This window comes from Natator depressus, chromosome 10 (genome assembly GCF_965152275.1).
Source record: "Natator depressus isolate rNatDep1 chromosome 10, rNatDep2.hap1, whole genome shotgun sequence".
In the NCBI taxonomy this organism is placed as follows: Eukaryota; Metazoa; Chordata; order Testudines; family Cheloniidae; genus Natator; species Natator depressus.
In genome coordinates, this window is record NC_134243.1 from 23,264,485 (window position 1) to 23,292,236 (window position 27,752).

The window sequence follows — 27,752 nt, forward strand, 5'->3', positions numbered from 1 at the left end:
CAGAAGAAAACAGGAGGATATTTATTAGCTATTAAAAATTGCAATAAGTCATTTTGAAAATGCAGAGTATCACAAGCAATATAGAACTGCATTGGCAAAGAGTAAAATTGTGACATTTGAATGGCTGTGGCACAGTTGGAAAAGAAAAACAGAAGACTGAACAAATTTTACAACTTTCCAGGTTGGGATTTTCAAAAAGGAGCCTGAAGGATGGAATTCCACTGAAATGGACACCTAAACTTCTTCAGCTCCTTGGAAAATCATTTAAAAGTATTATTACTTTGTTGACAACTGACCAAGTCATGTAAGGGTCCTGCTGGAAGTCTGATTTAAGAAAACCAGAGAATTTTTTTTCCTATGTGTTAAGATTAATTCTCTTAACAACCAACAGTTACCAGGGAACAAGCCAGATTAAAAGGTTCATAATTACAACTCCAAAATGCTAAACACACTGGCTTTTGTGAAAGTACCTACAAGAAATTTAAACAAATTCCAAGTTCTCGTGCCAAGTTGGATTTCTCAGAATATTCTGGTTTGAAATATTACCCTTTATGAAAAACATGTGTTACAGTAAGACCTCAGACAATGGTTACAGACTGTTAAAAAGCTCATTGTCTTGATTCCAAGTATCTCTAAAACATTTCCATAATAGATCAGAACAATGTACTCCACTTTATTGAATTTCTTCCAACCCTGAACTCCTGCTAAGCCAATCCAAATGTCACTTGTGATGCCTTATGGTTATATCTTTTTTAAGTGTGCTTTTCGAAACACTTGATTTCAGTGTTTTTTTAGTATAGCCTCACTTTATTTACTTACCAGATAAAAAGTAATTCCAACAGCTTGTATGGTAAAAGTAAACTTTTATTTTGTGGCAGGTATCAAATTAAGCCTGTTTAACATCCTTCTTTCAAACAGTTCTGCATATTAGTTTTTCCACAGTTACGCTGCTGACTAATTACAATTGGCTAATGCAACAGTTTTGTTTTCCCACTAAAAATCTTAAAGAAAGGTTTGTTTGTAAGGAATTAAGCCATTCCTATTCATTTTGAAGTATGCAGCATTTTACCATACCCTGAAGTATGATTTGTGTAGTATGCTGGATTCAAAGCAAAGCATTCTTACTACAACAATGTAGTGGCAACACAGGATTCACAGGAGAAGTTTCCAGGTCTCATATACTACTTCCACAGTAGGAGTACACCCAGCCATAGGTACAGTCTATTCTCTGCCATCTCAAATACTGAGCATGGCTTGTTGTTCAAAAACATAATATTTTTACACCATAATCTTTATTACTTGTTACTGCTTAACAATTTTCAAACCATATTGTGCAAAGACTTCATAAACAAAACTGAGGGGTATTAACAGTGATCACAAAAATGCGTGACTGACTGTAGCGTGGAGGGTAACTGTGCCATTAGTAATCACATTTGCCTAAAAGGAGGGAAACAGATCAGCAGTAAAAGCCTTCTGCCAGCAAGTTACTATTTAAATAGGTGACCAAATATTCAACTTCTGGGTTTTTTTAGATTTAAGCATGCAACCTGTGTAATGAATAGTAACATGTATGCAATGTGCGTAGGTACAAGACAACACAATAATTCTAAATGAACATGCACTGACTTCACATACTTAGCATGTAAAATGGTTCTATATGGATTCCAGGGACACTGTAGGGTCAATTTTCAGCTCAATAATGAACAAAATTAATTACTAGTGATTAGAATTCTGTGTGCGCGCTCTTACCCTTTGGAAAGTCCTACATTGCTGTGTTTAACTAGGTGACACGTACATGAAAACTTTTCCAAGCCTGCACTATTAATGACACAACTTGAGCACCTGAAAGTTGCCCTTCTAAAGCAAGAGAGCACATGTCCTCAATTCTATTTACTGTGGAAATATGCAAATACAAAACAGCTTCCATACACTAACACCCATTCTAACAAGAACATAATTTGCTGATAATTATTTACACTTTAGATGTGTAAAGTACACCCCTAGACAGCACTCAGGGTAGAAGTACATGAAACACTTCCATCAGAAGTGTACATAAAAATAGCACTATTCCACAGAAACAGAACTAGCCACCATAACATACCATAGTCAGAGCAGTCTGACAACCAAGTCCCAAAGCCAACACCTTAACTAAGTGATTCTCAACCTGTGGCCCGTGAGCCGCTTGCGGCCCAATCAGCACAGCATAGCAGCCCATGGGACATCCTCAGGGCCATACAGGTAGTAATGGATGCGGCCCACAATGGTAAATAGTGCCTTAACTGAACCTGAAAGCAAATAGGAAGCCAGTGCAGCTTTTGAACTATTGTTGCTTTTTACCACCACCACCTAAAAAGGTGGGAAGTAGTCTTCTACACTAACTTTCCAGTGGTCTTCAAATACAGCACATTGGATTATTGTAATCTAGACGACAGTAGCTAACAAACCTCTATATATGATTTCTCCACTAAAGGGTGACAAAGAGACTGTTAACATGGGTTACATAATCCCCCAATTTAAGGAAGCTCATACCAAAGTCTATAGAAGTTCAAATCCCTGTATGGGTCATCACTTGTAATTATGGCCTTGGCTGGATCACCATATACAGGGATTGAACCGAGGAGCTAAAAACCATGAGCCTCTACTGCTAGAGCTAAAATAGCAGGCTGCATTAGTTCAGAGACAGAAGGTTCAAACCTCCGTACATGGTCACTTATTAGAGGGGAAGTATCAATGCTTCAGTTAACATGGGTTACACAAGGGTTCTTATGGCAGGGCCATGATCCAGGGAAAATGGAACTAGCTCCTTGTCTCACATAAGTGGAAAAATATTATTAGCCAATGATGCCTTCTGCAATTCAAAACCCATAAAGATGACAAATGAACCCCCAAATTGCAAATCGCTTGGGCCAAATATGGCCCAAGCCACACAAAACAACAAGACTCACTCCTGTAACGTCTTAAAAATTTCTTTGGCACACTCTCACCATCTGTGTTATCCAGGCAGTTTTCAGCCAACTCTCATCCAAATCTCAATTTCAGTTAGACACAGAGAATGCTGAGGTAAAACAGATGGAGCTGAATCCCATCCACACATCAGTGACACCACAACACAAAACTATCTCAATTACCTCTAATGGACTCAAATACATATTAAGACAAAGGAATAATAAAATAGAGCCGCAGGGAAGTTTGCTTTAGAGACTGTTTGGCTGGTAAAGCAATTGCCTAAAACCACATTTTGAGGCTTTTAAAAGTTCAGACTAGAACCCATTTAAAAGCACCCTAGTCAGGTCCCGCAGAAGAATGAACAAACCTTATTTTCAATGGAATGCCAACTGAGAGAAACAGCATGGACATCTTATCAAGACAAATCATAGACCAGTGCCAACTTGATCATATCTAGGCTGAAAGACAAGGTGGTAGGGTTCAAGGAATCTGCGGACAAGAGACTATAACCTTCACAATAATCTTCACCAAAAAGAAAATAAAGCATGATTACTGGAAAGATTATCAGTCACAAAAATTGATTTTTGAATGATGACTGAAACTATGCATAGTAGTGTTCTCCACGTTCTACTTTTTTTAGGGAGGGCCTGGACATTTACCAGCACCCCCTGCAATTCCTCCCTTCTTACTATACTCAAAGCACTCAAAGAGCCAGTGCCTTTTACAGTACCTTCAGAATCTCAATGAGCAGGATCTGCTGGAACTCATCCAGAAAAGACACTGCCTCTGTTCCTTCCAGACACGCATCTGCCCCTACAATGGCCATTTGCCAAGTTGGTGTCTAATTCATCTTATTTGTGAAGAACTAAAAAAATCCCTTAGCATGAAAGATAGACTCGGCCAAAGAGCCAACATGATAGCAAAATATGTTAAAAGGAGACATATTGCTTGTCCATATCTAGGTCCCAGATGGCCAAAAACTTTTAACAGAACAAATTTAATAATGGAGCAAATAGAGAAGCAGGTCATCAGTAAACACCTTCAAATCCATATACACAGGAACACACAAGTGATTATAGCAACTTTGCATGCCTATGACTAACTGATTTGGAATTGGGTTGCTTATGAAATTATATTCTACAAAATAAGAATAGTCTGCAGAGAGATTATAGTCTGAAAGAATACACATTTGTGATCTCAAACTATGCTATTATTGTATTGTGTCCTAGCCCAACAAATGGGACTCTTAATTCCCCAAATTAGTCAAGCTGAAAGGATTATATTTGAAAGGAAGTGTTCTATATGTACAGGGACCAGTGTTAAAATATTTATCTAGCTGGATAGCTGTAAGAAAGGGTTTAATGATGGATGCTGAAGTTATTTCAGTCTAACTACTGCCATTACAATAAACTACACATATAAAACCCATATTCATCTGCTCTACTAGAAGTTTTTTAACTCCTTCAAATTTCACATTTTACAGAATTTCTCAAATTACCTTCACACATGCTGCAGCCAAAGATGTACAGCGAGCGAACTGTATCTGATTTCATTGACATAACGTAACAAGAGCCTGATTTTTTTTTTAATAGCATTATTAATGCTCTTCAACATGAACTGCAAATGTAGCAGGTCAATGTTTTGCAACTGCATGCTAGATGATCCCAATAAACCATGGGGTAAGGAGTATTTGCTACATAATGAATTTCAGACCTCAGTCTTCATTTTCTTTTATAGGACTTGATCTGTCACCGATCCCTGGTTTCCATCCTTAAGATGCTCAATCTCAATTATTTTGGTCCTATCACATCCACTACACAATTTCAGCTGAAAAATGGAGCCACGCAACAGACAAATCCATTTCTTCTCTCCACAGAGTATGGTTCTGTAGAGTTATTTTTAACCAGTTTCAAACCCTAATTTTCTATACCCCTGGGGAAAAAGTTGTCCACAGTTTTATATTCTTTCCACCCACGTATCCATAACCCTTAACTGGTTGTAAAATTAAAATATTCTGGACTTGCACCCTCACTTCCAGGACTTCTATCATCAATCTACTTGCCATTTTCCCTCACCTGAACCTGTTCAAAGTGTTACGAGAAATGCCTCTACCACTATATTGAAGTCATTCTCCCTCTCCCCCCCCCCCCCCACTGTGCTGTCCTGAAATGCTGTGGTGTTGTTCAACTGATTTCAGTTGAAGGCAGTATGTTTCAGGAGTTGGAAGTTGAAATTCAATAAAAATACTCCAGTCATGTAAGATACATTCTGTACTTGTCAGTATTTCAAAAAGATGCAAGAGGTGAAGTGGAAGTAGAAGTAGAATTTTCTATCGGAAACTTGAACCAGAATTCATTTTGATTAGGCCCGTTGATTAATCGCACTTAACTCACACGATTAACTCAAAAAAATTAATCGCAATTGTAGTTTTAATCGCATCGTTAAACAATACTTCGGATGTTTCTCTACATTTTCAAATATGTTGATCTCAATTACAACTCAGAATACAAAAAGTACACACTGTTCAATTTATATTATTTTTGATTACAAATATTTGCACTGTAAAAATGATAAACAAAAGAAAGTATTTTTCAGTTCATCTCATACAAGTACTGAAGTGCAAACTTACAAATGTAGATTTTTTTTTTTTGTTACATAACTTCACTCAAAAAAACAATACACAAAACTTTAGAGCCTACAAGTCCACTCAGTCCTAGTTCTGAGTCGGCCAATCACTAAGACAAACAAGTTTGTTCACATTTACAGGAGATAATGCTGCCCTCTTTTATTTACATCACCAGAAAGTGAGAATTGTAGCCAGCATTGCAAGGTATTTATATGCCAGATATGTTAAACATTCATATCTCTCTTCATGCTTTGGCCACCATTCCAGAGGACATGCTTCCATGCTGGTGACACTTGTTAAAAAAAAATAATGTGTTAATTAAATTTAGGACTGAATTCCTTGGGGGAGAATTGTATGTCTCCAGCTCTGCTTTACCCGCATTCTCCCATATATTTCATGTTATAGTAGTCTCAGATTATGACTTAGCAAATGTTCATTTTAAGAACACTTTCACTGTAGATTTCACAGAATGCAAAGAATGTGACATTTCTAAAGATAGCTACAGCACTCTACCCAAGGTTTAAGAATCTGACGTGCCTTCCAAAATCTGAGAGGCATGAGGTGTGGAGCATGTTTTCAGAAGTCTTAAAAGAGCAACACTCCAATGCAGAAACTACAGAACCCGAACTACCAAAAAAAGAAAATCAACTTTCTGTTGGTGGCATCTGACTCAGATGATGAAAACGAACATGCATTGGTCTGCACTGCTTTGGATTGTTATCGAGCAGAACCCGTCATCAGCATGGATACATGTCCTCTGGAATGGTGGTTGAAGCATGAAGGGGTATATGAATCTTTAGCACATCTGGCATGTAAATATCTTGCACCACCACCTACAACTGTGACACGCGAACGCCTATTCTCACTTTCAGTAACATTGTGAACAAGAAGCGGGCAGCATTATCTCCTGCAAATGTAAACAAACTCGTTAGTCTGAGCCATTGGTTGAACAAGAAATATGACTGAGTGGACTTGTAGGCTCTAAAGTTTCACACTGTTATTTATTAATGCAGGGGGATTTTGTACATAATTCTACATTTGTAAGTTCAACTTTCATGATAAAGACATTGCACTTCAGTACTTGTATTAGGTGAATTGAAAAATACTATTTCTTTTGGGGTGTTTTACAGTGCAAATATTTGTAATAAAAAATAAATATAAAGTGAGCACTGTATACTTTGTATTTTGGGTTATAATTGAAGTCAATTAAATAAATGGTGTTATTAACAGTGCGATTAATCGCTCAATTAATTTTTTAATCGATTGACAGCCCGAATTCTAATGATTAACTGAATTGTATGGGTCATGGCTCAATACTTCCATACACAAAATTCATTTCTATATTATGTAGACATTTGATGCATTTTATCTACCAGGACTTCCTGGAATTCTTACATTAGCATTCAGTTTATATCATTGTGTGTGTCACTTGTCCAAATACTTTCACAATGAAAAATCCATTAAAGTTGCATCTGTTCATTACAAGATAATCAGCAGTAAAGCCAACTCTGCAGCACCCCAAGTAATGTCACATATACAAGCTATGAACCAACTGAAAAAGTATTAAAAGCAAAAAAGCTTCATAATAAAATCTCTAAAATTGAAACCAAAGAACTATGATGCAACATATTTTGCAACTGTTGCAGACAAAGAAAGCTGTGTCATTAACAAAGAATGAATTAAGGACGTGTGGAATGGAGTACCAATAACCAACCACAGTAGACTTTCAAAAATAAGGGGCCTAATTCTCCACTGCCTTGCACATCCTGTAGTAATTTACACCTGAGCAAAGGGTAAATGCTACCAAGTCGGAATTCTTCACTCATTCTAGTAGTACACCCACTTTGCACTCACTTCAACCACATGTGTCTCTGAAAGTCAGGGGAGAATCAGGGCCCCAGTGTTCACACTGAACATATTTTGTTAGTTCAGATTAAGAGTACTGAAGTCAAGTAACTGAGAACAAAGCGCAAATGAGTAAGTCATTTCTAGTTCTAGGAAACCAATTGAAGAAACAAACCATCTAAACAATTATAGCATTCTATTAAAAATTCTTCTAAAATGCAGATCCTACACAACCTTTTTTGTTTCTTGTAGTTTAAAAACTAGAAAAAACAAATATGTAGTTCACTGAAGAAATGTTTACCAAACTAAGACCACTGAGTGCAGTCAAGTCTTATTTTATTCTCCTTTCTGTGGAAAGACACATTTAAAAATATCCAAAGCAATAAACATCTTACCTTTATTTTGAGACATTGCATACAAAAGACAAAGTACAAAGAGAGCATAGTAATCATCTTCAGTACAGTCCTGTGCATTATATACCATATCGAGAAAAGGCCTGTGGAAAAAAAAAAGAGTAGTATTAAAATGGTGGTTTTGTTCGGATGCCTGAAGAACTAGCTAATTGTAACATAGCCTGTGCCATTACCTACCTATGGAACAGAATGACTCACTATCCAACTATGCCCCAATTTTCTCTTTAGATATGGTAAAGAGCAAAAGTCAAGCTGTTTGAAAGCAGTTATTTTATTGTGTTTATTACTGGTATTACACCTGTCATTTTAGTAGGAATTTTCCCCAGCACCCTCCCAAATGGTTGCCTTCACTTATAAAGGGTTATCTTTCAGGCCCAATGTTCCTTGGCACTGGTGCCTTAAAAAACCCCGGGGAAAAAAATTACGGACCATTAGACATTCCACAGTTTGTTCTAAGCAGACACAACGAACTTCAGGGGGTTGTTTATACCTGTGTGTGATGCAAAACTGCATTGGCACATATGGAAAACTAACATATTAACCATGTTCATCTTCAGGAACAATGAACAACTTTGAGATGGTTACACTATTGGTTAGTATAAATAAAAGCAATGTTTACTAGAACACAGCTACAAGTTTTACTCTAAGCCATCTATGGAGGAAACTATTATCCTTCCTATGTGGAGGAACAGAAGTCTAAAAGAAGAAACCTGAGCTGTTTAAACTGATTTCAGACCACTCTTATCTTGAGTTCGATGTGGGGTGATTCAGTGACTAGTGCCAGAGACTTTACACAATCAAGTCATGACAGAGTTGTGACCAAGTAGATACTTTCAAAACTCAATTTCTGGACTAAACAGACATCTGGAAAAAAAGAGCTAGGGCACAGTGGAGCAGCTATTAGGACCAAAAGGATTTTTATATAAAAGCATTCAATCATGTGTAACTAACAAAACCAATAACTAGGTTTAGGCCTGCTTTTCAGCCTTTTTTGTAGAGCATGGCTAAAGTTGTCCTGTTTTGTACAATCACCCTTTGTTTCTCTATAGTCTCTACTATTGCAACATACTTGGCTTTAATTTCATACAACCTAAATAGGAAGCAGAGTTTAGTTGGGAACAACACTTCAAAGGAGGCTGGGTAAGATACCAAGCTTCAGCACTATTTTAGCACTTTTCACTTTCAGAAAGCTAATAATTACAATACTAGTTAGATAAACATATACACTGGTTCTACAGATGAACTGAGGCAGTTTAAATGCTAGTTATAGGGTCTTTGGGCTGAAACCCAGTGTAACAGACAGGCCTGGGTTCCAGTGCTAGACACTGGCACAGAATCCTGAGCTGGGGCTGAACACTGTCTGGCAACAGTGTTTGAACAGTTGTTCTGTTGGATGTTAAGCCCAGAAGGGGTGGACTAAATGGTGACCTGGCCAGAGGGCTAAGTTTCCAGAACAAAAGGCTATTACAGAGTGAGCAATGAGCAGCAAGATGGCAGCTGGCACAGTGAGCTTCATTCCCTAACCTAGATGCAAGGAGGCACGCCTCACAGAGCCAAAAAAATATTAGGTATCAGAAACGTGTACAATGAAGTGTACAATATGACAAGTAGGAATTGATTACATTGGACTGAAAGTATGAAATGCTTTAATACCAATAATAAAGCCCAAAATAGAAAAATGAGTACAGCTCCTATCCTCTCTATACCACCGCCATAAAAGACAATCCTGGGATGTTCCTTTGGATACAAGAGAAGCAGTCACTATGCAAGCAAGTTTCACTGCATTTTTCCAGCCTCTCCTGCCACTAATTTAGCCATGATCGCAGCATATAACCTACAATCAGGCATTTCGGATGTGGGGTCTCCTTTAAAACCACATTTATTGCATCTATAAACAATTCAGCCATTTGCTGTATTCCATTCAACTATACAAGTATTAGCTAGAAGTCAGGTAGGGCAGAGAACACGGGAAGTACAGACATGACTTAAAAGTTCCTCCCCCATCTGCCCCATCCATCCTCACACAAAAACTAGCTTGGGGGGAACTGAGAACCGAGCCATAATGTCCTGCCTTAGCAGGAAGTTTGAACTTGATGGTCCTATATGCCCTTTCCCAACTACTGTACTATGATTCTAGGTACATCGGTGCAGAACAACAAAATCCAATGTGCCATTTGGCTACTGTTTATATAGCAAATATTGTGTTGACAAATATATTTTCCAGTTATTTTTGCTCCTACTATTCTATTTGAAGGATCAGACTGGAAATGACTTTTTAAATTTCTACAGAATTCCAGATTCTAGTATCTCCCCCAATATTAAACAAATGTTAATACCTACAGGGATTCTATTTATCCTCAAATTGATCCGCCTTAGCATTCAAATGTCGAGCACATTAAAACTTTCAAAATTAAGGTTTGTTTACACACAATATTGTTAAATTTCATGCTTTATAGAGATGGATCTACATTAGACATCATCATTTAAAAAGTCAACATGTGCCAATACAGACCACACTCAGGGCTTGGCTACACTTGCGAGTTACAGAGCAATAAAGGAGCCCCGAGTGCACTAGCTCACTACCCATCCACACTTGTAAGGCACGTAGAGCACTCTGACTCCGCGGCTACAGCGCTGCTGGTACTCCACCTCAGCGAGTGGAATAACGTTTGCTGCACCCCCGCTGGAGCGCTCCGGCACCAGTGTGAACAAGGTGTTGCTTTACTGCGCTCTGATCACCCTCGGGAAACATCCCATAATCCCCTTACGTCAAGTGGCCACTCTTGTCATTGTTTGGAATCGGCTGTAGGAATGCCCATTGAAAGCTCCGTTTCTGACAGCTGGCTGCTTATCTCCTCTGAGACAAAACAACCATTACTGTGGAATGCTGTGGGGTGGGGGGTGGGGGTGGGGAAGGGAGCGTCTGCTGCTGTCTTGTAAGTTCAGACAGCATGCTGACATGCTCTCAGCCCCCCAAAAAACCACTCTCCCCCCACATACACACTCCCTGTCACACTCCACACACCCCCATTTGAAAAGCACATTGCAGCCACTTGCATGCTGGGAGAGCTGCCCATAATGCACCACTCCCAATGCCGCTGCAAGTGCTGCAAATGTGGCCAAGCCAGTGTGCTTGAAGCTGTCAGTGTGGACAGACTGCAGCATTTTCCCTACTGCGTTCTACGAAGGCTGGTTTAACTCAAAGCGCTCTACATCTGCAAGTGTAGCCATGCCCTCAGTTATCTCACTTTCCACCAGTGTTTCATAACTTTTGGAAAGTGCAAACTTCGCTATGACATTTGTAGTGATCCATTAGATTGGATAACCAAAATAGGAAAGATATTCCTTATAAACAGATCCAATCTTTAATGCAAAAAATATTTCATCCAGTTTATTTCATTATACAGAGGAGGATTCAAATAGTGTTTAGAATGCTGAGGTATCAAAAAAATTCAAGATTTTAACTGTTTCTTAACCAAGAAACTGAAAAATTGACTTTAACAAAAAGTCTTGTGCAGTATTTTACTTTGCTAAGTCTAGGAATACTTCCCTTACATGTGTGATAAGATCTACTCTTGCTTTTAGACGTGCTTCACTTCTGCACAGATGGCATTTGAACGAAGATGCAAGATGCTGTTAGATCGCTATCTATATTCTCATCTGTCCTGAAATGCAAATATCTGACAAGGTATTAGGATGATCAGATGAATACTTTGCATTTTGAAGACTTAAAAGCTAATGTTCTAATACCGTCAGGCACTGTCCTTAGTCCTATCATGGCCAACTTCATTTTATAAAAAGTGGTAAACCAGAATCTCTTGCTCACTCACACTTCACTTAAAAAACCCCTATGCTGCCCACACTTGCTAGTAACTGTAACGTTATGTTCCCATTACTGTCACCCATCTTTACGCTTCATGAAGCCGTCCCACTTGACAATTAGACAAGTGTGGTAGAGGTACTCTCTTTTACTGGACCAACTTCTGTTGGTGAAAGAGACAAGCTGTCAAGCTTACACAGAGCACTTCCCTAAAGAAGAGCTCCATGTAAGCTTGTCTTTCACCAGCAGAAGTTGTTCCAGTTTAAAAAAAAAAAAGTACCTCACCTACATTATATACACAATACTGCAAATCACTTGGATAAAAAAATATGTGTTATTGTCAATGTGTTCTGTTTACCAAAATTGCTATTGATCACCCCAGCATCCAAACCAAACTACTGCAGGGTATGGTGACATCTAAAAAGTCATTTACCCAACACAGGAGGAAAAAGCAGAACAGGATACTCTAGGACACAATAGAGAAAATTATGTCAAAAACAGAATATTTTACTTTTTTAAAAATTTAAATCAGAATCATTTACATGTTACTAATTCTTTAGCAATTTAAGACAATCAAATGGGAAGAAAGTGAACATTTGGCACGTCCTTTAGTTTCCTAATTGTTAGTAGTATTTCAGATTTTAACTGCTAAGAATTAATTTTCACACTTAAAAGGCTCTTCGGCACCAAAAAGATTAACGTCATTGCTGCAAGACTCCCACCTAGCATAATGGAACCCCGATCTCGACTGAGGCTTCTGGGTACTACCGTAAGAAAAGTGGCAAACCAAAAGACATACAAAACACATCCTCAGAACACAGTTTGTGTGTTACATGTAATGCTTCCTATTCTGGCATACAACATACAGAACTGCTCTAAGACAAGGCACCCCTTTCAGGCAGGAAACTGGATACAGCAGCCTCCAGGGAATGAAGAGGACAGACACTGCTTCCTTACTGACACACCTTCTACATGACCATATACAAGTCAGCTACACCAGTCAAAGGCAAATGTTTGGATGAGCCATAAATTGGGAGGGTGGGGGCGAGGGGAGAGAAGAGAGACGACAAAATTAAAAAAAAAAACAAGCAGAAGGAAGGAACCTGGACAGGTGAATTACAATTCTTTCATACCTGCTCCAGTTTATCATTTCATTCCCAGAGGCTGCTGCACTCTTTTCTTCATCAGTTGTATTCTGCTCTGTCACAGTTGAGATAGACAATTCTGACATCTTACACCGCTCCATGATTACCATCTCTATTTCTTAAAAGAAAGAGCTAAAATTGAGTTTAGAGGAAGATGTGACCTATTTGAAGTATTCTTTATGCGAAATGTGAAAAAGTGATTTTTAAAAAAAGTGTTATGCACCTAAAAATGAGGGAAGACACTGCTTATGTGTCAGAATATACACAGAGGCCTTTCTGATTTTCCTACCATCACCACAAAATATTAAAAAGCATTTCTTATAAGATTTAAAAAACACAATCTGAAGGAAATAAACTCGGGGCTTCATAAATAATTACACCATCAGTTCTGAATATGAAAGCCTTTACAAAACTGTTAACGGCCAAGCATTTTTACAGCATTTTTTAAATGGTCAGCATTTGCCAAAAAACTATTTACACTTTCAATTATCTCAGCAGCTTTAAGTGAAAAACTGTTCACTCTACGCCCAAACATAACAAAACTAGTGTATATATAACTGCTTCAGATTTTATAAAAAATGCATTGGCACAAAAAAAAAAAGGTGGAGGGAAACAGTATGTGGAATTCAAAGGAGTAGTACACTTGTTACTGTAGTAACTAATGCAAACAAACTCTGTTTATGGCTAATATTTCAGGTTCTGAGTATGAAACTATTACGTTTCAAAGTCTTTCAACAAGTTGTCTATAGACAGACACTTCCTCCACAACACTGAGGAAATTCAGTTTTGGTAAAGGTCTCCCTATATTTCTTTAAGTGTAGGCTAAAGAAAACACTGATGTATTGAGATTTTTTTCCAGTAAACATTAATTTGTGCATACAGGCAGTTTGTAAAGCCACTCTTCTCCTGACACAAGGAGTTACTTGTGATGTCAAAACTTCATTCCCTCACAGACAGCAATGGAAGCCCTAGGCTACCATTAGACAGACTGCATATTTAGTCACACAAGAAACCCCTCACTGCCAGACAGCCGATAGATCCACTAAGAGCCGCCAACTGATTGACTTTAATGCCCTGTAATCACTTGTACTCGCTGATCCTTTCCTGTCTAGTGCACGGTGCAGTGCTAGAAGGCAGCATGCCATAAAGAAAAGACCGTTTCAGACCCTGAAAACTTAAACTTTGTAAGTGCTAGCTCACTTGTTTACACGCCCATAGACTGTGCGCTCATTGGCAACAGGGTCAAGTGACAGATCTTATAGGTATGCAGAGGCTGAGACGCTCAGTCACAGGTGAAGTGGGCAGTGGATAGGGGCCTATGTATCCCTCTCTGCACACAGAGCCACTTGATGGCAAGATCTGCATGTCACTCAGGTTTAACAAATTGCTATCGATCACCCTTATAGCATATAAACTACCATACATCTACACCCGATATCCTGAAATGTAGAGAAAAGATAACTTTCTGGCCACAGCTTGCACTATAGCATTATAATGTAGCAGGATTTTGACTGACACAGGCCATGGAGAGGCAAAATTTACCCCTGACAATTTCCAAAGCTCTGGACCATGTCCCTGGATCCCTCCCCTCCATGATATTGAGCTGTGTTTTTCCAAGGCAGTCATGTTAAGAGTATTCCCCTCATACACATTTGTAAACGTCTACCATTTTCTTAAATAAAAACACTCTACCAAGTAAGGGGAAATATTTAAAATATTTAAATTTTAGAGTAAAACTAATAAGAGGCTACATAAACAAATAAGAAAAAACAAACCAACCATGAAAAAACAAGATGTTACTAAAAGGATACTTTAGTATATCTATGTACCAAGATTCTAGGATTGTCACTGTGTCACTCTGAATCCTAGAATGTCTGCGGAGTCAGTGTGAAGTGATGGAAACAGTTACGATTGTGACAGATCTTTTTGTTCAGAATATCATTAGGTTGAATCATCACTGAGCTTCATGGTCCATTACTGCCCCATTTTGAAATTCTCAGCCATTTATGGCCTTTTTTTCTTTTAAACACATGGCAACGAATTATACCCATGCAACAGCACAGGCTTTTAGCTATTAGTATAGGAATATCAAACAAAATTATGCTGAATTGTAAATAGCCGTGCTACTAACCAAGTTCTCTCCTATGCCCCTCCCTTAGCAGTCTCAAAAATCGGAAACTCTACTGTCAGTAGGCTTAGCAGTTCAAACCCACAGCCAATTATTCCCTGGCAGTGACAACTGATTCCTCAAGCCAACTACTCTAAGCCCCACAGTCCACTCAGAGTAATCTGGGACTTTGCCTCCACCCTGAGGACAAGAGTCACCCACCCCAAAGACAGGATTCACTCTGATTCTTCATATTTTTCCTGTTTCCTCAGGAAAGTCCTTGACAACTGGCATACAGACAGTATAATGTTTTGACACTTGTGCCATTTAATAGCCTAGAATCCTAGCAAAATAATGGAATACAAAATTTCCTTGAGCATATGTGGTTTGTAAGGGAAGAGTTTATGATAGTTACTAACCCAGAAATTATAGGAAAATAAATTTAATCCATTTTTATCAAAGCCACATTTATGAGAAACAATCAGTGGTGTGTGTGTTGGTTTTTTTTAAAATGGCAGCGATGGGGACTCTGACAAAGTAGAAATGTTAGTTGTAGTCCAAGCAGAGTTAGATTGGTGTGCACAGTGCATAGGTCAGAAGTAAAAATGACATTCAGTTTAGCCCCTCTAATAAATTTGTTTCCATGGCTGTAAAAAGGAGTTCATATTTTTATCATGCCCACATACATGATTCCAAGGAGCAGCCATAACAGGGAAAAAAAAAAAAAGTGAAGGTCAGACTTCAAGATACAGTGTCATCCTGGTGCATGCATGTAGCTCCATGGGAAGATATGGATCAATGTGGATCAGGTGGTTATACTCATGAAAAAAAAAAATGAAAAAAAAGACAGCCAGCCAAATCAACTCAAACCAATTAAGGAAGTGCTATTCCCAAGAATTATACAGGGCAAATTAATTCATAAACTCAAAAAGAGTCCAGTCTTTTCCCATCAGCTATAGCCAAAATAGCTAGATTCCTAGCCAAGAGATTCCACCTACTCATCTCTTGGATTTGCTCAGTGCAAATCAACTTAGGTGCAGTGTCTGGTTGCCAGTGAACTCATGTAATTTTATAGTTCAGGTGCTAAGGATCAAAGTCTCACTGAGTCAGTGGATTGCTCAGGACTTCTAATTTCCTAGGCTAACCTAGGTACATATGAACTTATCCTTATGACTAACAAAAACAAAACTAGAACAAAGTGTTTATTAAAAATATTAGCATATAAAGATAAGTTACTCCAACGTGATATCTATCCAGTTGATAGATCTGTTTTTACAGATGAATTAAAAACAGCTTTTAAACAGGCCTGTAGCTCTTATTTAAAGCTACTAAGTCACACTAAATGATCACTACAGCACTCCCCAAATGTTTTCCTAATATTACTTTTTCACATAAATTGCTGTAATTGCCAGAGGGATGTCATAGGATTGCAAATGGAAGGGAAGATGATGCACACCACAGTAAGTTGTCGTCCACATTGTGGAAAAAAAAGTTTGAGTGAAAGCAGAGTAGTTGAGCAAGATATTTAGTTTCACTTAGTTACAAAAGCCTTAACATGCATTTCCATCCTAAGACAACAGTATATTAACACTACTAAGTTTTACAACAAACTTTGCTGGATAAGTAGTATCCCCATTTTACAGAAGTGGAAACTGACAGGGTGAAATAAGAGACTGCCCCAACCTTGCACAGCAAGTCAGTAACACAGTTAGGGTTAGTAGTACCCTATTATTTTTGCTCTTGTATCTTCCGATGCTGTCCCCTGTGACTGGAATGGCATATTTATTCTTTCTACTAAACATCCTCAGTTTCCTTGAAATCCTGCCTCAAGACCCACATTTTGAGCTTAATAACCACCACTTCCACTGCTGTTCAGCTTAAGGCTCTCCTCAGTCACTATGCATGGCCCACAACGTTTGTTCCAACCCTCACTCTCCCTTCCCTTTACACCTAATTTTTTTTTTTTAAATGTTGTAGGTTTGCCTAATTTGGATTTAAAGCTTTTCAAGGTAAATGCTGAAGATTAAATTATAAAAGCTATATCACTGTCAAACTTATGAGAACAGCCCCAGTTTGCCAGGAAGCAATACACACATGCTTTACAATATGTGGAGTCATGGAACAAAGCCCAATATGCAATACTTGGAATCATGGAACAAAGCCCAGTACACACGATGTTGATTAGCATGACGCTACTTGTTTGGAATTAGGAGTTAATGCTATGCTGTGTACTAGGGGATTACCCACCAGGAGGATCATAAAAATTATGCAGACTACCCACTAAAGCCCTGTCCCCACTATAAAGAAACCAGGTTAAAGTGAGAGCTGTTCTGAAACACTTTCTGATAGTGTTCTGACATTTGTATAAAAAGATTTTAAGTTGTAGTATGGATGCAAGCCATGTTAAATGACCTTTAACCCACTTTAGAAGAAAAAGTGGGTTAGAAAAAAGTTTTACACACTTCTCCCAGTTTAAGATATTAGGCACACAAAGATTTTTGCCCTCACTTCTCTAACATGGTCCCTTGCCCATCCCAAAATTAGTTTGTTAGGCCTCTTGAGAAATTGGGAAGAGGAAGAATTTTAAAAAATGCATTTCGTAAGCACAGGAGTTCAATTATGTAATTTGAACAAAAAATGACAATACACAGTCATTACATGCATTGTATTTAGCATCATTTACATGAAGTCAGAATAAAGAACTTGGAAGTTCTTTTCGGACAGATTAATTACATGTATCAAAATGCAAGCAGGACATGAAAAAGGGCTCCCAAAGAAGTCATAATATAGGGAAAAATTGTATTGAGTTATATGCTTCCTTAGATGCAGTGCTGTCATCGCGGTCTCATTTTATGCATAAAAACCTCTACTTTTTGATATGCATTTTCCTCTTCACTAGAAACTTAAAACAACGAAAGTAACTGAACAGCATACCTTTCTGGTGCACACCCAATACTTTAAATCTAACGATTCAGGCATGATAGTTCTGTGAAGCAACTAGAATGCACATCAGTCAGGTAATTAAATAAAAAAATTTGAGGGATGTTTCTTTAATTTTGCACAATAGGCACATGTAGAGATGTGGCAGTACTTGGTAGAAAAGCGTTTACTCATTGCCATTGGGGGGCTTTTTAACTAACAAATGACACAGACTTGTTAACAAGTCTTACAAGACTGATTAATCACGTGCAGCTAGCTAGAAGGTATACTTGTGATTAAAGGCTAGATGCCACAGGAGAAACTGCAGACACTTCACATTTTCGACCAAGTTTTTTAAAGAGCTGAATTCTACATGGAGAGGTTGAAAAATAAGCAAGAATCACTGACAGTGGAAAAATCTAATGATTTTGTTTTAGTTATGCAACCAGTATTATAAATGAACAAAAAACATGAACTAGACCACAAACATGTGATACAATTAAATTATTAGCATATATAAAGTTTGCATGGTTTTCATTCATTGGTGCACTCACCTTCATTTTCTCCACTTGCCTTGATGCCTTTTGAACTACCCTCTGTACCTTTAGCCTTATCTGGGTCTTCTTGAGTATCTTCAAGTCCTCTCTCCTCTTCCTCCTCTTCACCAACGTTTTTATAGTTGGGTCTCTTTTGCAACCTCTTCTTTCCCTTATGCTTGTTAATTTCAAGAGATCTTTCCAGTGTCTCTGTAGGTTTTATGAAGCATCTGATGCTTGATTTTGCCTATTAAATTTAAATGAGATACATTTTTAGCTATATATTTCTTCAGCAATTTAGCATAAAATGGGTAGAAGTAACTTCAGTTTGCACAAGACAAATTGTTATTTACAAATCTATAAAGCATTTCACCTACACACATCAAATTTAACTTAAAAAGGCCAGAAAGAGAATCTCAATTTAGCCATATCTAATCATCAGTAGTTCCAGGCCACCTACAAAATAAAATTATTCTAATCTTAAGGACTTGGTAGCATTAGGAAACATGAACACTTCAGGACAAGAAAGTTCTAGATCCATCTATTAAACATGACCATTTTAAAAGCATGTACCATCAAGAAAAAAAATTGTCAAAAAGTAAACCTTGTTTTTTGCCATGCAAGAGCATACAATACTAAACTAAATCAAGTCCCACTGATGCTACAAACTGCACCAGCTGCTCTTTGAATTAGACCATGCAGGGGAGACAGCTCAGAGAGGACTCAGACAAAAGCCTATTGCAAAGAACAGGAAGGAGTGAAATAGTAAAAAACAAAAAACAAAAATGGGGCTGAAGAAAACCCATTAATATAAAATACAGCTTTTAAGTAAACTATAGGTATGCTTTTTATCTCAATGTGTTCAATGAAAAGCTACCATACCTCTAACCTCTTTTTAAAGTTTTAAATAGAGGTCAAAGTGTACTTAACTGGTAGTTGTTTTCATATCAACTTCAATTAAAAAGGCTAGTTTCATGTGTAAGAATGTTTAGAGTTAAAATACAACTACACTGAGTGTGTGTGTCTCAGGAATTTGCCTTCTCAAAAATTAAAAATATATAGAAAAAGAAAACATGCACCCATATTCAGTCAAAAAAACTGAAATTTCCTAAATGTTTATGTACACAGCAGGCTCAAGCTGCAATGGTAAATGCTGAAAACCAGTAACTGTTCATCTGCTAATTACGTTAAAAGATGACATTTAAGATACACTTCCTGTCTGCTCATATTCTGCATACAATATGGCTCCAAGAAAAACACTTTGCACTTGAAATGAAGGCCCCGATTATATAGAACCGAACACATTTGGATTCATTAAAATGTGTATGTTCTAACCCAAAAGTTATCACAATATCAGACGTGGTATTACTTTCCTGTTGCTGATGTGATAGATAAATCTATTCAATTAAGGATAAGTATAGCTAGACTATTACGTACAATGTTCTTTTCTTGGCCCCATCCTTCACTATTAGCAAAATCCCTAGTCCTTGGTGCATCTGCCTCAGTCACTATCATTCCCTCCTCTCCCCACCCCCCAAAAACCTATAATAATTTCATAGGACTGGTCTACAATGGTGAACTAGTCTGCATCACAGGGGTGTAAATTCTAGTACACTTTAGCATGCCACACACTAACTGGCCTGTGTGAACCCTGCTGGTGCACACTGAAATTTCTCTAGTGCGCATAAACATAGTTCCGTTTCAAACAGAACTCCATTAACCGCATAAAGGAACTTTTCATGCATGCCAGCAGGGTCTACGTGGGCCAATTAGTGCATGACACACTAGTGCACACTAAAATTTAAACCCCTCTGATGCAGACTACAGCACCAGGTAGACGAACCCTAATTGATTTCATTTTGTCCTTCTCTATACTCCGAAAACATCTCCGCAGATCTAGTTTTCTAAACTTATTTTGTAGTATGTATGTGGGTGGCATGCATTATAAAGAACTGAAAAGACATGGCTTAACACAAGCCTGTTTCTTTTCTGATGCAAAGCTACAGTATATCAAAGCAGTTTAAGACTACATTTCCCCCCCCCACCCCAAAAATGTGACAAATGCTGTAGATGGGTTTACTCATCGCCAGTCAACATAGGATGCTTGGCTTTTGGGGGGCTTTTTAACCTCCTTTGCTTCTCCACTAACAAATGATGCAGACTTGTTAATAAGTCTTATTAAAACAAATGCAAAACAAAGAGCAATTTGTTAAGTGAAAAAATTCAGTCACTGTACATTTACAGCTTCCATGGGCAATACTTCATCAGTTAAAATTGCTATCACATTTCAGGGTAGAAATAGTAGCAATATGGAAAAAAAAACCCACCACATAACAGCAGCCACTGGAGATAGTGGATACTGACTCCTGTTGTGCAACAAGAGTAAGATTTTTGTAACCTTATCTCATCAAGTGACTGAAGACAGAAAATAAAAGACATGTTTCTTACCAGGACCTTTGGAGGTCTCATTTATTACAAAAACATAGTACCAGTATTTTGTGTGATATGATTAAGTATATTTCACAGTATTACTGCATAAACCCATATCACACAAATTACCAAGTATTCCAACTTTAGGATGTTCAACGTAATATTATTCAACTCAGTGCACTCCAGAATGAGAAGCACGTATAACACCCAAACTGCTGTGCCTTAGATAGGAAATAAATAAGTTCTGGATAATTACAAATGAAGGCAGCTAAAGGCAAACATATCTGTTATGAACCATTCCCCTTAGCAACAGATGTGCAGCACTCCACTTACTAGGCTCATGACCAAGGAAAACACCTTCTCCAGTCATCCAGTGGTCTTATTTGCAAAGTTGCCACAAAATCATTGTATTGTTTATTTTTATTAAAAGCAATTTTCAATTTTCATTTGAGATGTGGGCAAGAAGCCTTAATGTCTATGAGTGCAAAGCTATGAAGTATCTCAAGAAATTCACACTCAGCAAAACAATTCCAATATTTCATCACACCTAGGCTTCTTTATTTAACCTGAACAATATTCCACATAGACAGCAACCTCAATCAATGGCCTAGAGGGACAGGGAAATCTTTAAATCATTGGGTGGTCTGTTAGTTGTAGGAGCTAGCCATACAAGCAAGGTCAAAGGACTATGAGCACAGACTTTAACTGCCAGCTGGCAGATATCTCAGAATCAGCTTGTAAGGGGGAATTCCAGGAGCAAAGGATTGCTGAGAATGGCTGGTTTTCTTAAGTTTTGCTTGTGTGTGCATTTAAGTTCTGCAAAAGCTGAACTTCAAGAACATTTCATCTAGCGTCTTCCTCCAGCAGCTCTCCTACCCATTCTTGCTGTGTGCAGCAAGTTTCTGAAACGTACTTCATTTAAAACAGGGCTTTATCCCACAAATTAAGTAAGAGACAGCGCCTTCTTTTGAACAAATCAAGGTACATGCTATGCAGGATATTGAGAGAGACTATTTCTTAACTGTGAAGCAGCACAGCCATGATCAATACTCTGGTTCATTGTTTGTGAGACAAAGACAATCTCATATAAAGGCAGTGGTTTTCAGCCACGGGTCCGGGGCCCCCTGGGGGGCCGCGAGCAGGTTTCAACGGGTCTGCCAAGCAGGGCTGCAATTAGACTTGCTGGGGCCCAGGGCAGAAAGCCAAAGCCTCTCTGTATGGGGCTGAAGCCTGGGGTTACAACTCCGCCATCCAGGGCGGAAGCCAAAGCCTGAGCCACTTAGCTTTGCAGGGCCTGCTGTGGCATGGGGCCCTGAGCAACTGCCCTGCTTGCTACCCCTTAACCTAGGCTGTAGCTTTTATATGCAGAAAAAGTTGTTGTGACATAGGTGGGCCATGGAGTTTTTAATACCATGTGGGGGGGGGGGGGGGGGGGAGAGCCTCAAAAAGAAAAAGGTTGAGAACCCTGATCTAGGGAGGCTGTTCACATATGCTTGCTAGTGGAAGTGGTTATTTCCAAACAGCTGATCTCATTTGAACAAATGTATATTCTTATAGAGATACAGAAAACTCAAATCACTGGATTTCCAGTACTTTATTCTATATCTTCTGATGGAGGTAATTCAGTGAGTATTTGTATTTTGAGATGAATACTGAGGGGCAAACCAATTGGATAAATTATGTATATAATCAAGCCTTCTGGCTCAAAAGTTTAAAAAGTGAAGGGACAGTTTTTTCCAACTTCCGCACAGTTTGTTTCAGAACAGCAATAAAAAGTGATAAACATCATGAAAGGGATGCCTGGCAAGATCTCTAGCACAATTTGTAGCCCTAAAAGGTTCAAGTAAGGATTTGCAATTTGTAGAGAAAGCTTATTCAAACCTTGCCCAGGTGACCCATTGCTACTTACCATAACAAGAAATACTTTGGTACAAGAATCCTTCACAGCGACAAGACAAAAAAAAAAAAAAAAAAAAAAAAAAACCACCACTATGAAGCTTTTATATTTTAAGCACAAAATTATCTCCCTTTAAGCTCTCAAATCTATTTTTACCCAGAGATAGAACTGCAACACATGAAGTTTTAGAAATAACTAGATTTAGAGCCCTATTTATATTAATGAGTTCTTGTTACAAGCGGCATGAAAAATGGAGGAACAAATGAAGTCTTTTCTTTATGGGAACATCTTATAAGATGCAAGTTGCAAGAATCATTTAGTTTATTTTTCCCATTCCATTATTTAGTGACTCAGCTATTTCTAGAAGCCTGATACAGTTTTCCTTAAAGAAAATGTTTAATATACTGTAAGTACATTTTTAATGCAGTGTACTGTGGCCCATCAATGTGAATGAAACATGTTGAAAACTAGGAGATGAACACTCGAGGACATACTATAAAAAGGCCAGTTTTCATGGCCTGTTTAGTCTGGAGAAAAAGAACGGTTACAAAGAGCTAATATGTAATGTGTGCTGTCAGATACAAGAGCTACACGCTCCTAATACTTTAAACCATAAGATCAGAGCAGAAATTAATTTAGAAGGCACATAATTTATCAAGGTTGATACCAATTTTAGGTTAATGTTAATTTACACCTTCTCAAGTAATTATTTACATATTTGCAGTTTGATCTTGTGTAAAGCGTGATGGTAAAGCAAGGCAATACCAGTAACTTATCTTCATATTACGAGAAGGAGAAAGTAGGTTAAACAAAAACCAAGAAACCTAAAACAGGTAGGATTGAGCAACATCCGAATTACACAGGAAACAGATCTCACCGACAGGAAGGAAGGTAAACCTTAATGTGACTATTGTCAAATTGTTTATACTATATTCTCCCTGACTTCACATATTTAACTACAGTCACAAGAAGAAGAACATAGCAAGAGCTTCATTTTAACACCGTCCAATAACAGGAAGTATATAGAAAATAGTTACCTTGACATGTAATTTCTGCTACTCACATCTATTTTCAGAACTTGCTACACATTGATATGGGGTGTTTGTTCACTTATAAACACACACGTTTTTAAACAGGCACTGTCGAGACTTCCTGGCATAAGTTTCACTGAACTGTATCTGTATACACAGGATTTGGATACTTAAAGTAAAAACATCTCTTACTGTTGATCTGTTTTGAGCAGTAATCACTATTGGTGTTGTTGTGCATCAATTATAGGGTTGCAAGGTGTCCGGTTTTCAACCAGAAAGTCCCGGTGAAAAGGGGACCTGGCAGCATCCAGTCAGATGTACTGACTGGACACCAATTGTCCAGGTACTGTGGGCAGGGGGGAGGTGCTGGGTCATCAACTCGCACCAGCCCCTGTTCAGCAGGGGCTACATACTACCTGCAAGCAGGCAGGCTCTGTCCCAGCCTGAGGCTCCTGTCCCAGCCCCAGAGCAGAGGGAGCCCAGTGAGCTATTGGTGGGGGGAAGAAGAAGGGGGGGGGGGGAGATACCGCTCAAGGGAAGAGGCAGAGCAGAGGGGTCCAGTTTTTTCAGAAATTAGAAAGTTGCCAACCCTAATTAATGACCTTATCTTTTTATAGTCACCAACATGTGCTGCTATTTCCATTACAAACCCTGATTTCCAGAAATTAGTACCGTAGCAAAGCTGTCAAATACATTTTGACATAACTTGCAAGACAGGTCTGTTAGCTTTTATGTTACAATGGTAATTGTTAGTTCAAGCTGTCCTCCGCAAACTATTTGTTTTTAAATCAACTCACCTGTGCAGTGCATAGGTAACTCAAAATCACCTCATTAGATGGCATCAAAAGCTGCTGACAGCTCGAACTGTATCTGCATGGACCCTACCTGATCTTCATCCATCATTAGGTGATTGTACTTCTTGCATTGGTAGACTCTTTCAGTTCCATACCCAGCTCTGTAACCAGACTGGTAAGGATCAAGGTGGTTGAGGCAACAGTTGTCTTACTATAAACTTCTCTGTAATCTTAACAGAGAACCCAAAACCCACAGCCTTTTTAAACCCAAAAAAGGAAGACCCTAGCATCAGATGTTGGTTTCCTGAGCAGAGGATGCACCAGAGCTTCTTAAAAAGAAGCTGGCACCCTACCCTCCCTAATAAAGGTATTAATCTCCACCAGCAATGGATCCAGTACTTTCCTCACTGGCCTTCACTAGCCAAAAAGAACATGGATCCAAAGGGACGGTACTGGAATAGAGTAAACACCACACCTATAGTTTGAAGATATTGATGGGACACAAGTCTGACTGCTTTTTTGATAAAGTAGGTGCAAACCTCTTACAGACTTCAGTATTCAACACTGTACTGCTTTACCCTCACGTAGGCACCATTACTCCATACCACTGGCTCATATTTGTAGCCAGGGTAATTGAGAACAATTTTCAGATTCTAACGAGTCTGATCTTTATATCCATGTGAAATGCCATTCAGTTGATCCAGGACTTCTAGTAAAAACAATTCTAGGGAATTTTTGAATTTCAGTTTTGAAATATATATTTAAAATAGCACACTGGACCCAGAGAGTACTTGTGATGCAATTATTCCACCAGCATTTCGCCACACATTAGTACCTGGGAAATGTAAGTCTTTGAAGACATTTCAAATACCAAGAGACACAAAACTTTGAACTGAGATCCTGTCTCTAAGTCTCAAGATGAAACTTTCCTCTTCTCTTTAGCTTATAACTACTTCTCATTATAGTATGTTAAGATATATCCTTTGTTTGTTTGTTTGTAGGACCTAAAAATATTTTTATGGTAAATCTAAACACAATGCAAGTCTATGGAGCCAATATTAGCACTCAAACATGTACTGTGGAATACTGCAGCATACAGTAAGAAATGAGGAAGAGAAATCTGTTGGGACTTACTAGAATTGAGAATTCAAAGTAAAATTTAACACTCTAAGAGGAAGAAAATAGTAAGTTAAGCCTGTTCTTCACTCCCAACTCTTCTACAATGTCCCCTGCAGATACACAGACGCCGCCTTCTGGCCACAGATTTCCTAGTAATAAGCTGCTTCTGCATGAAACCCATTTACGGCATACAGTAATTACTTGAGAAGAGAAAAACCCAGTTCCTGAGCAAAGTTTTAATTGATAAATAGGAAGAAATATATCATCGCTAATTCTTACCGACAAATTGCACTCAGTGGTGATACTGGTACTCAGCTACCTAGAAATAGCCCTGGAGAATAACCCCTAAACTGGTAGGCAACTAACTTTGGGACCCAACCTGAGTCATCCCAGTGAGTACCATCACAGGTTAACAGAGAAGAGAACACTAAACTGTCCTTCCCAACCATATCCCCAATACATCAGGAATCTTTCAATACCTCTGACTGGCTTTAGCCTGTCACCACCCTACATGAACACAGCTACACCTACACCATGTTGTCTGTTTTATTGGAACCATGCTGGATACCCGATACATTCCCTTCACTGGAGGCCTCTTGTCCAGCTTCCCCAGCCAACTATATTCCCTCCTGCTGACAGGTTTTCCATTGGAAACTCCACACCACAGGTTTCCCCCATGAGCTTAATGAAACCGTTACTTCCCTATAAATACTTCCTAGAGTCTATAGATGAACTCTCCACAAATATAGTTTCCCTAACTTGAAGTTTTCCTCTTTTCCACTGAAACCCCTTAGCCCCAAAAGCTCAGTTCACTCTCCTACAAGCAAACTTCTATCAGCAAGCACAGAAAAAGACTTAACACCTGCCCTACTTAGCTCATGTGATTAGCTATGACATGACTTCCAGTTTATATGCAGCCAGTTCACTTATCTTGAGCAGTAGGAAGTGGCAGCCAAAAAAAGCACTAACAAAACCTGCACAAAGTAACAATAAAAGCGAACCCAAGCTTGTAGGAAATCCACAAACCCGTCAACGTTGAAACAAACATTCCAAAACACTCAAACATCAGATATAGGTGCCTTTGCATAATAGCTGTGAACTAGAATAAGTGTAATTTCTGCAGACAGACAGACCCCACCCTCTGGCCACAGGTTTCCTAGTAATAAGCTGCTTCTGTATGAAACCCATTTACGGCATACAAGTAATGCACACTAAGACATCCAGTATGCGACAAAACAGAAGGCCACAGACCTTTGCTAACATGAACAAGAGATTATTTTATCTGGAAGTGTTCACTCACAATACTATCATTCCACCCTGGAGTGTCTGTTTAAAAAGAAATCCAATACTAAGAGCAAAGTCGGACTACCCCCGTATCTGTGCCGAATAGCCATGGACAATAAAGATCAGCCCATAACAAAGCTCCCCTGACACAACGAGGCATTAGGAAAGTTCACTTCTGTTAAAGCAAGCCTTTGAGAGGTTCTTTTAAATATCCTTAAACATGCTAAAGAGCCAAACCTGAAGTTAAATTTGGTGAGAAAAATTGTGCACGCGCGGGGGGGGGGGGGGGGTGGTAGGGTAGAAGGTTCAGATACTTAGGCCTTGTCTACACTTGTGGCAGCATGTAGAGTACACGTAGCTTCATGCCACAGCGGAAAGGCTCTCATGGGGGGAAGCAGTGAGGAAAGGCTCCAGCAGTTCCTCCTTCCAGAGTCTTTCACTGCAGCATAGATATTGGAGGCACTGGTTGGGCATGTAAAGAGCCAAAGAAGATATATACCCTATGGTTCTGGCATGTCTGTACTCTACTCATTGAGCAGTGCTTCACTATCTACACACTACTATTTATACCTATGCTAACTGGGCATTCAGTGTCTGTACCCTACATGCCTCAATAAATGTAGACATAGGCTTAGAGGACATACTTCACTTTTGACAAAGGAATTACAGTCTGTTTAGTCATGTACAGTCATGATTTGACTGCTTTTAGAAAAACTAAGCTACTCTTAAGTATGCAAATGCAAGCACACGCTGCAGGGAATTCAGAGATAAGTAACATAGGTGACTTAATCTTTCTTCCTATGTAATATATAAAGATTACATTTAAATATCCATTAAAAA

At 38.6% G+C, this 27,752-nt stretch overlaps 1 protein-coding gene across 7 annotated transcripts in view; it reads right to left on the reverse strand.

Annotated features, from left to right (window-relative positions):
- Positions 1-27,752, reverse strand: part of CLEC16A (C-type lectin domain containing 16A) — a 177,424-nt gene that overhangs the window by 121,118 nt on the left and 28,554 nt on the right. For 6 of the 7 annotated variants that reach the window (XM_074965453.1, XM_074965452.1, XM_074965458.1 and 3 more), the window contains exons 10-12: positions 18,376-18,604; positions 12,784-12,913; positions 7,813-7,913 (exon numbers count right to left, since the gene is read on the reverse strand). In XM_074965453.1, coding sequence (XP_074821554.1) covers positions 7,813-7,913; positions 12,784-12,913; positions 18,376-18,604 — 460 coding nt within the window. The remainder of the gene's footprint in view (positions 1-7,812; positions 7,914-12,783; positions 12,914-18,375; positions 18,605-27,752) is intronic. The other variant, XM_074965454.1, reaches the window with a different exon arrangement.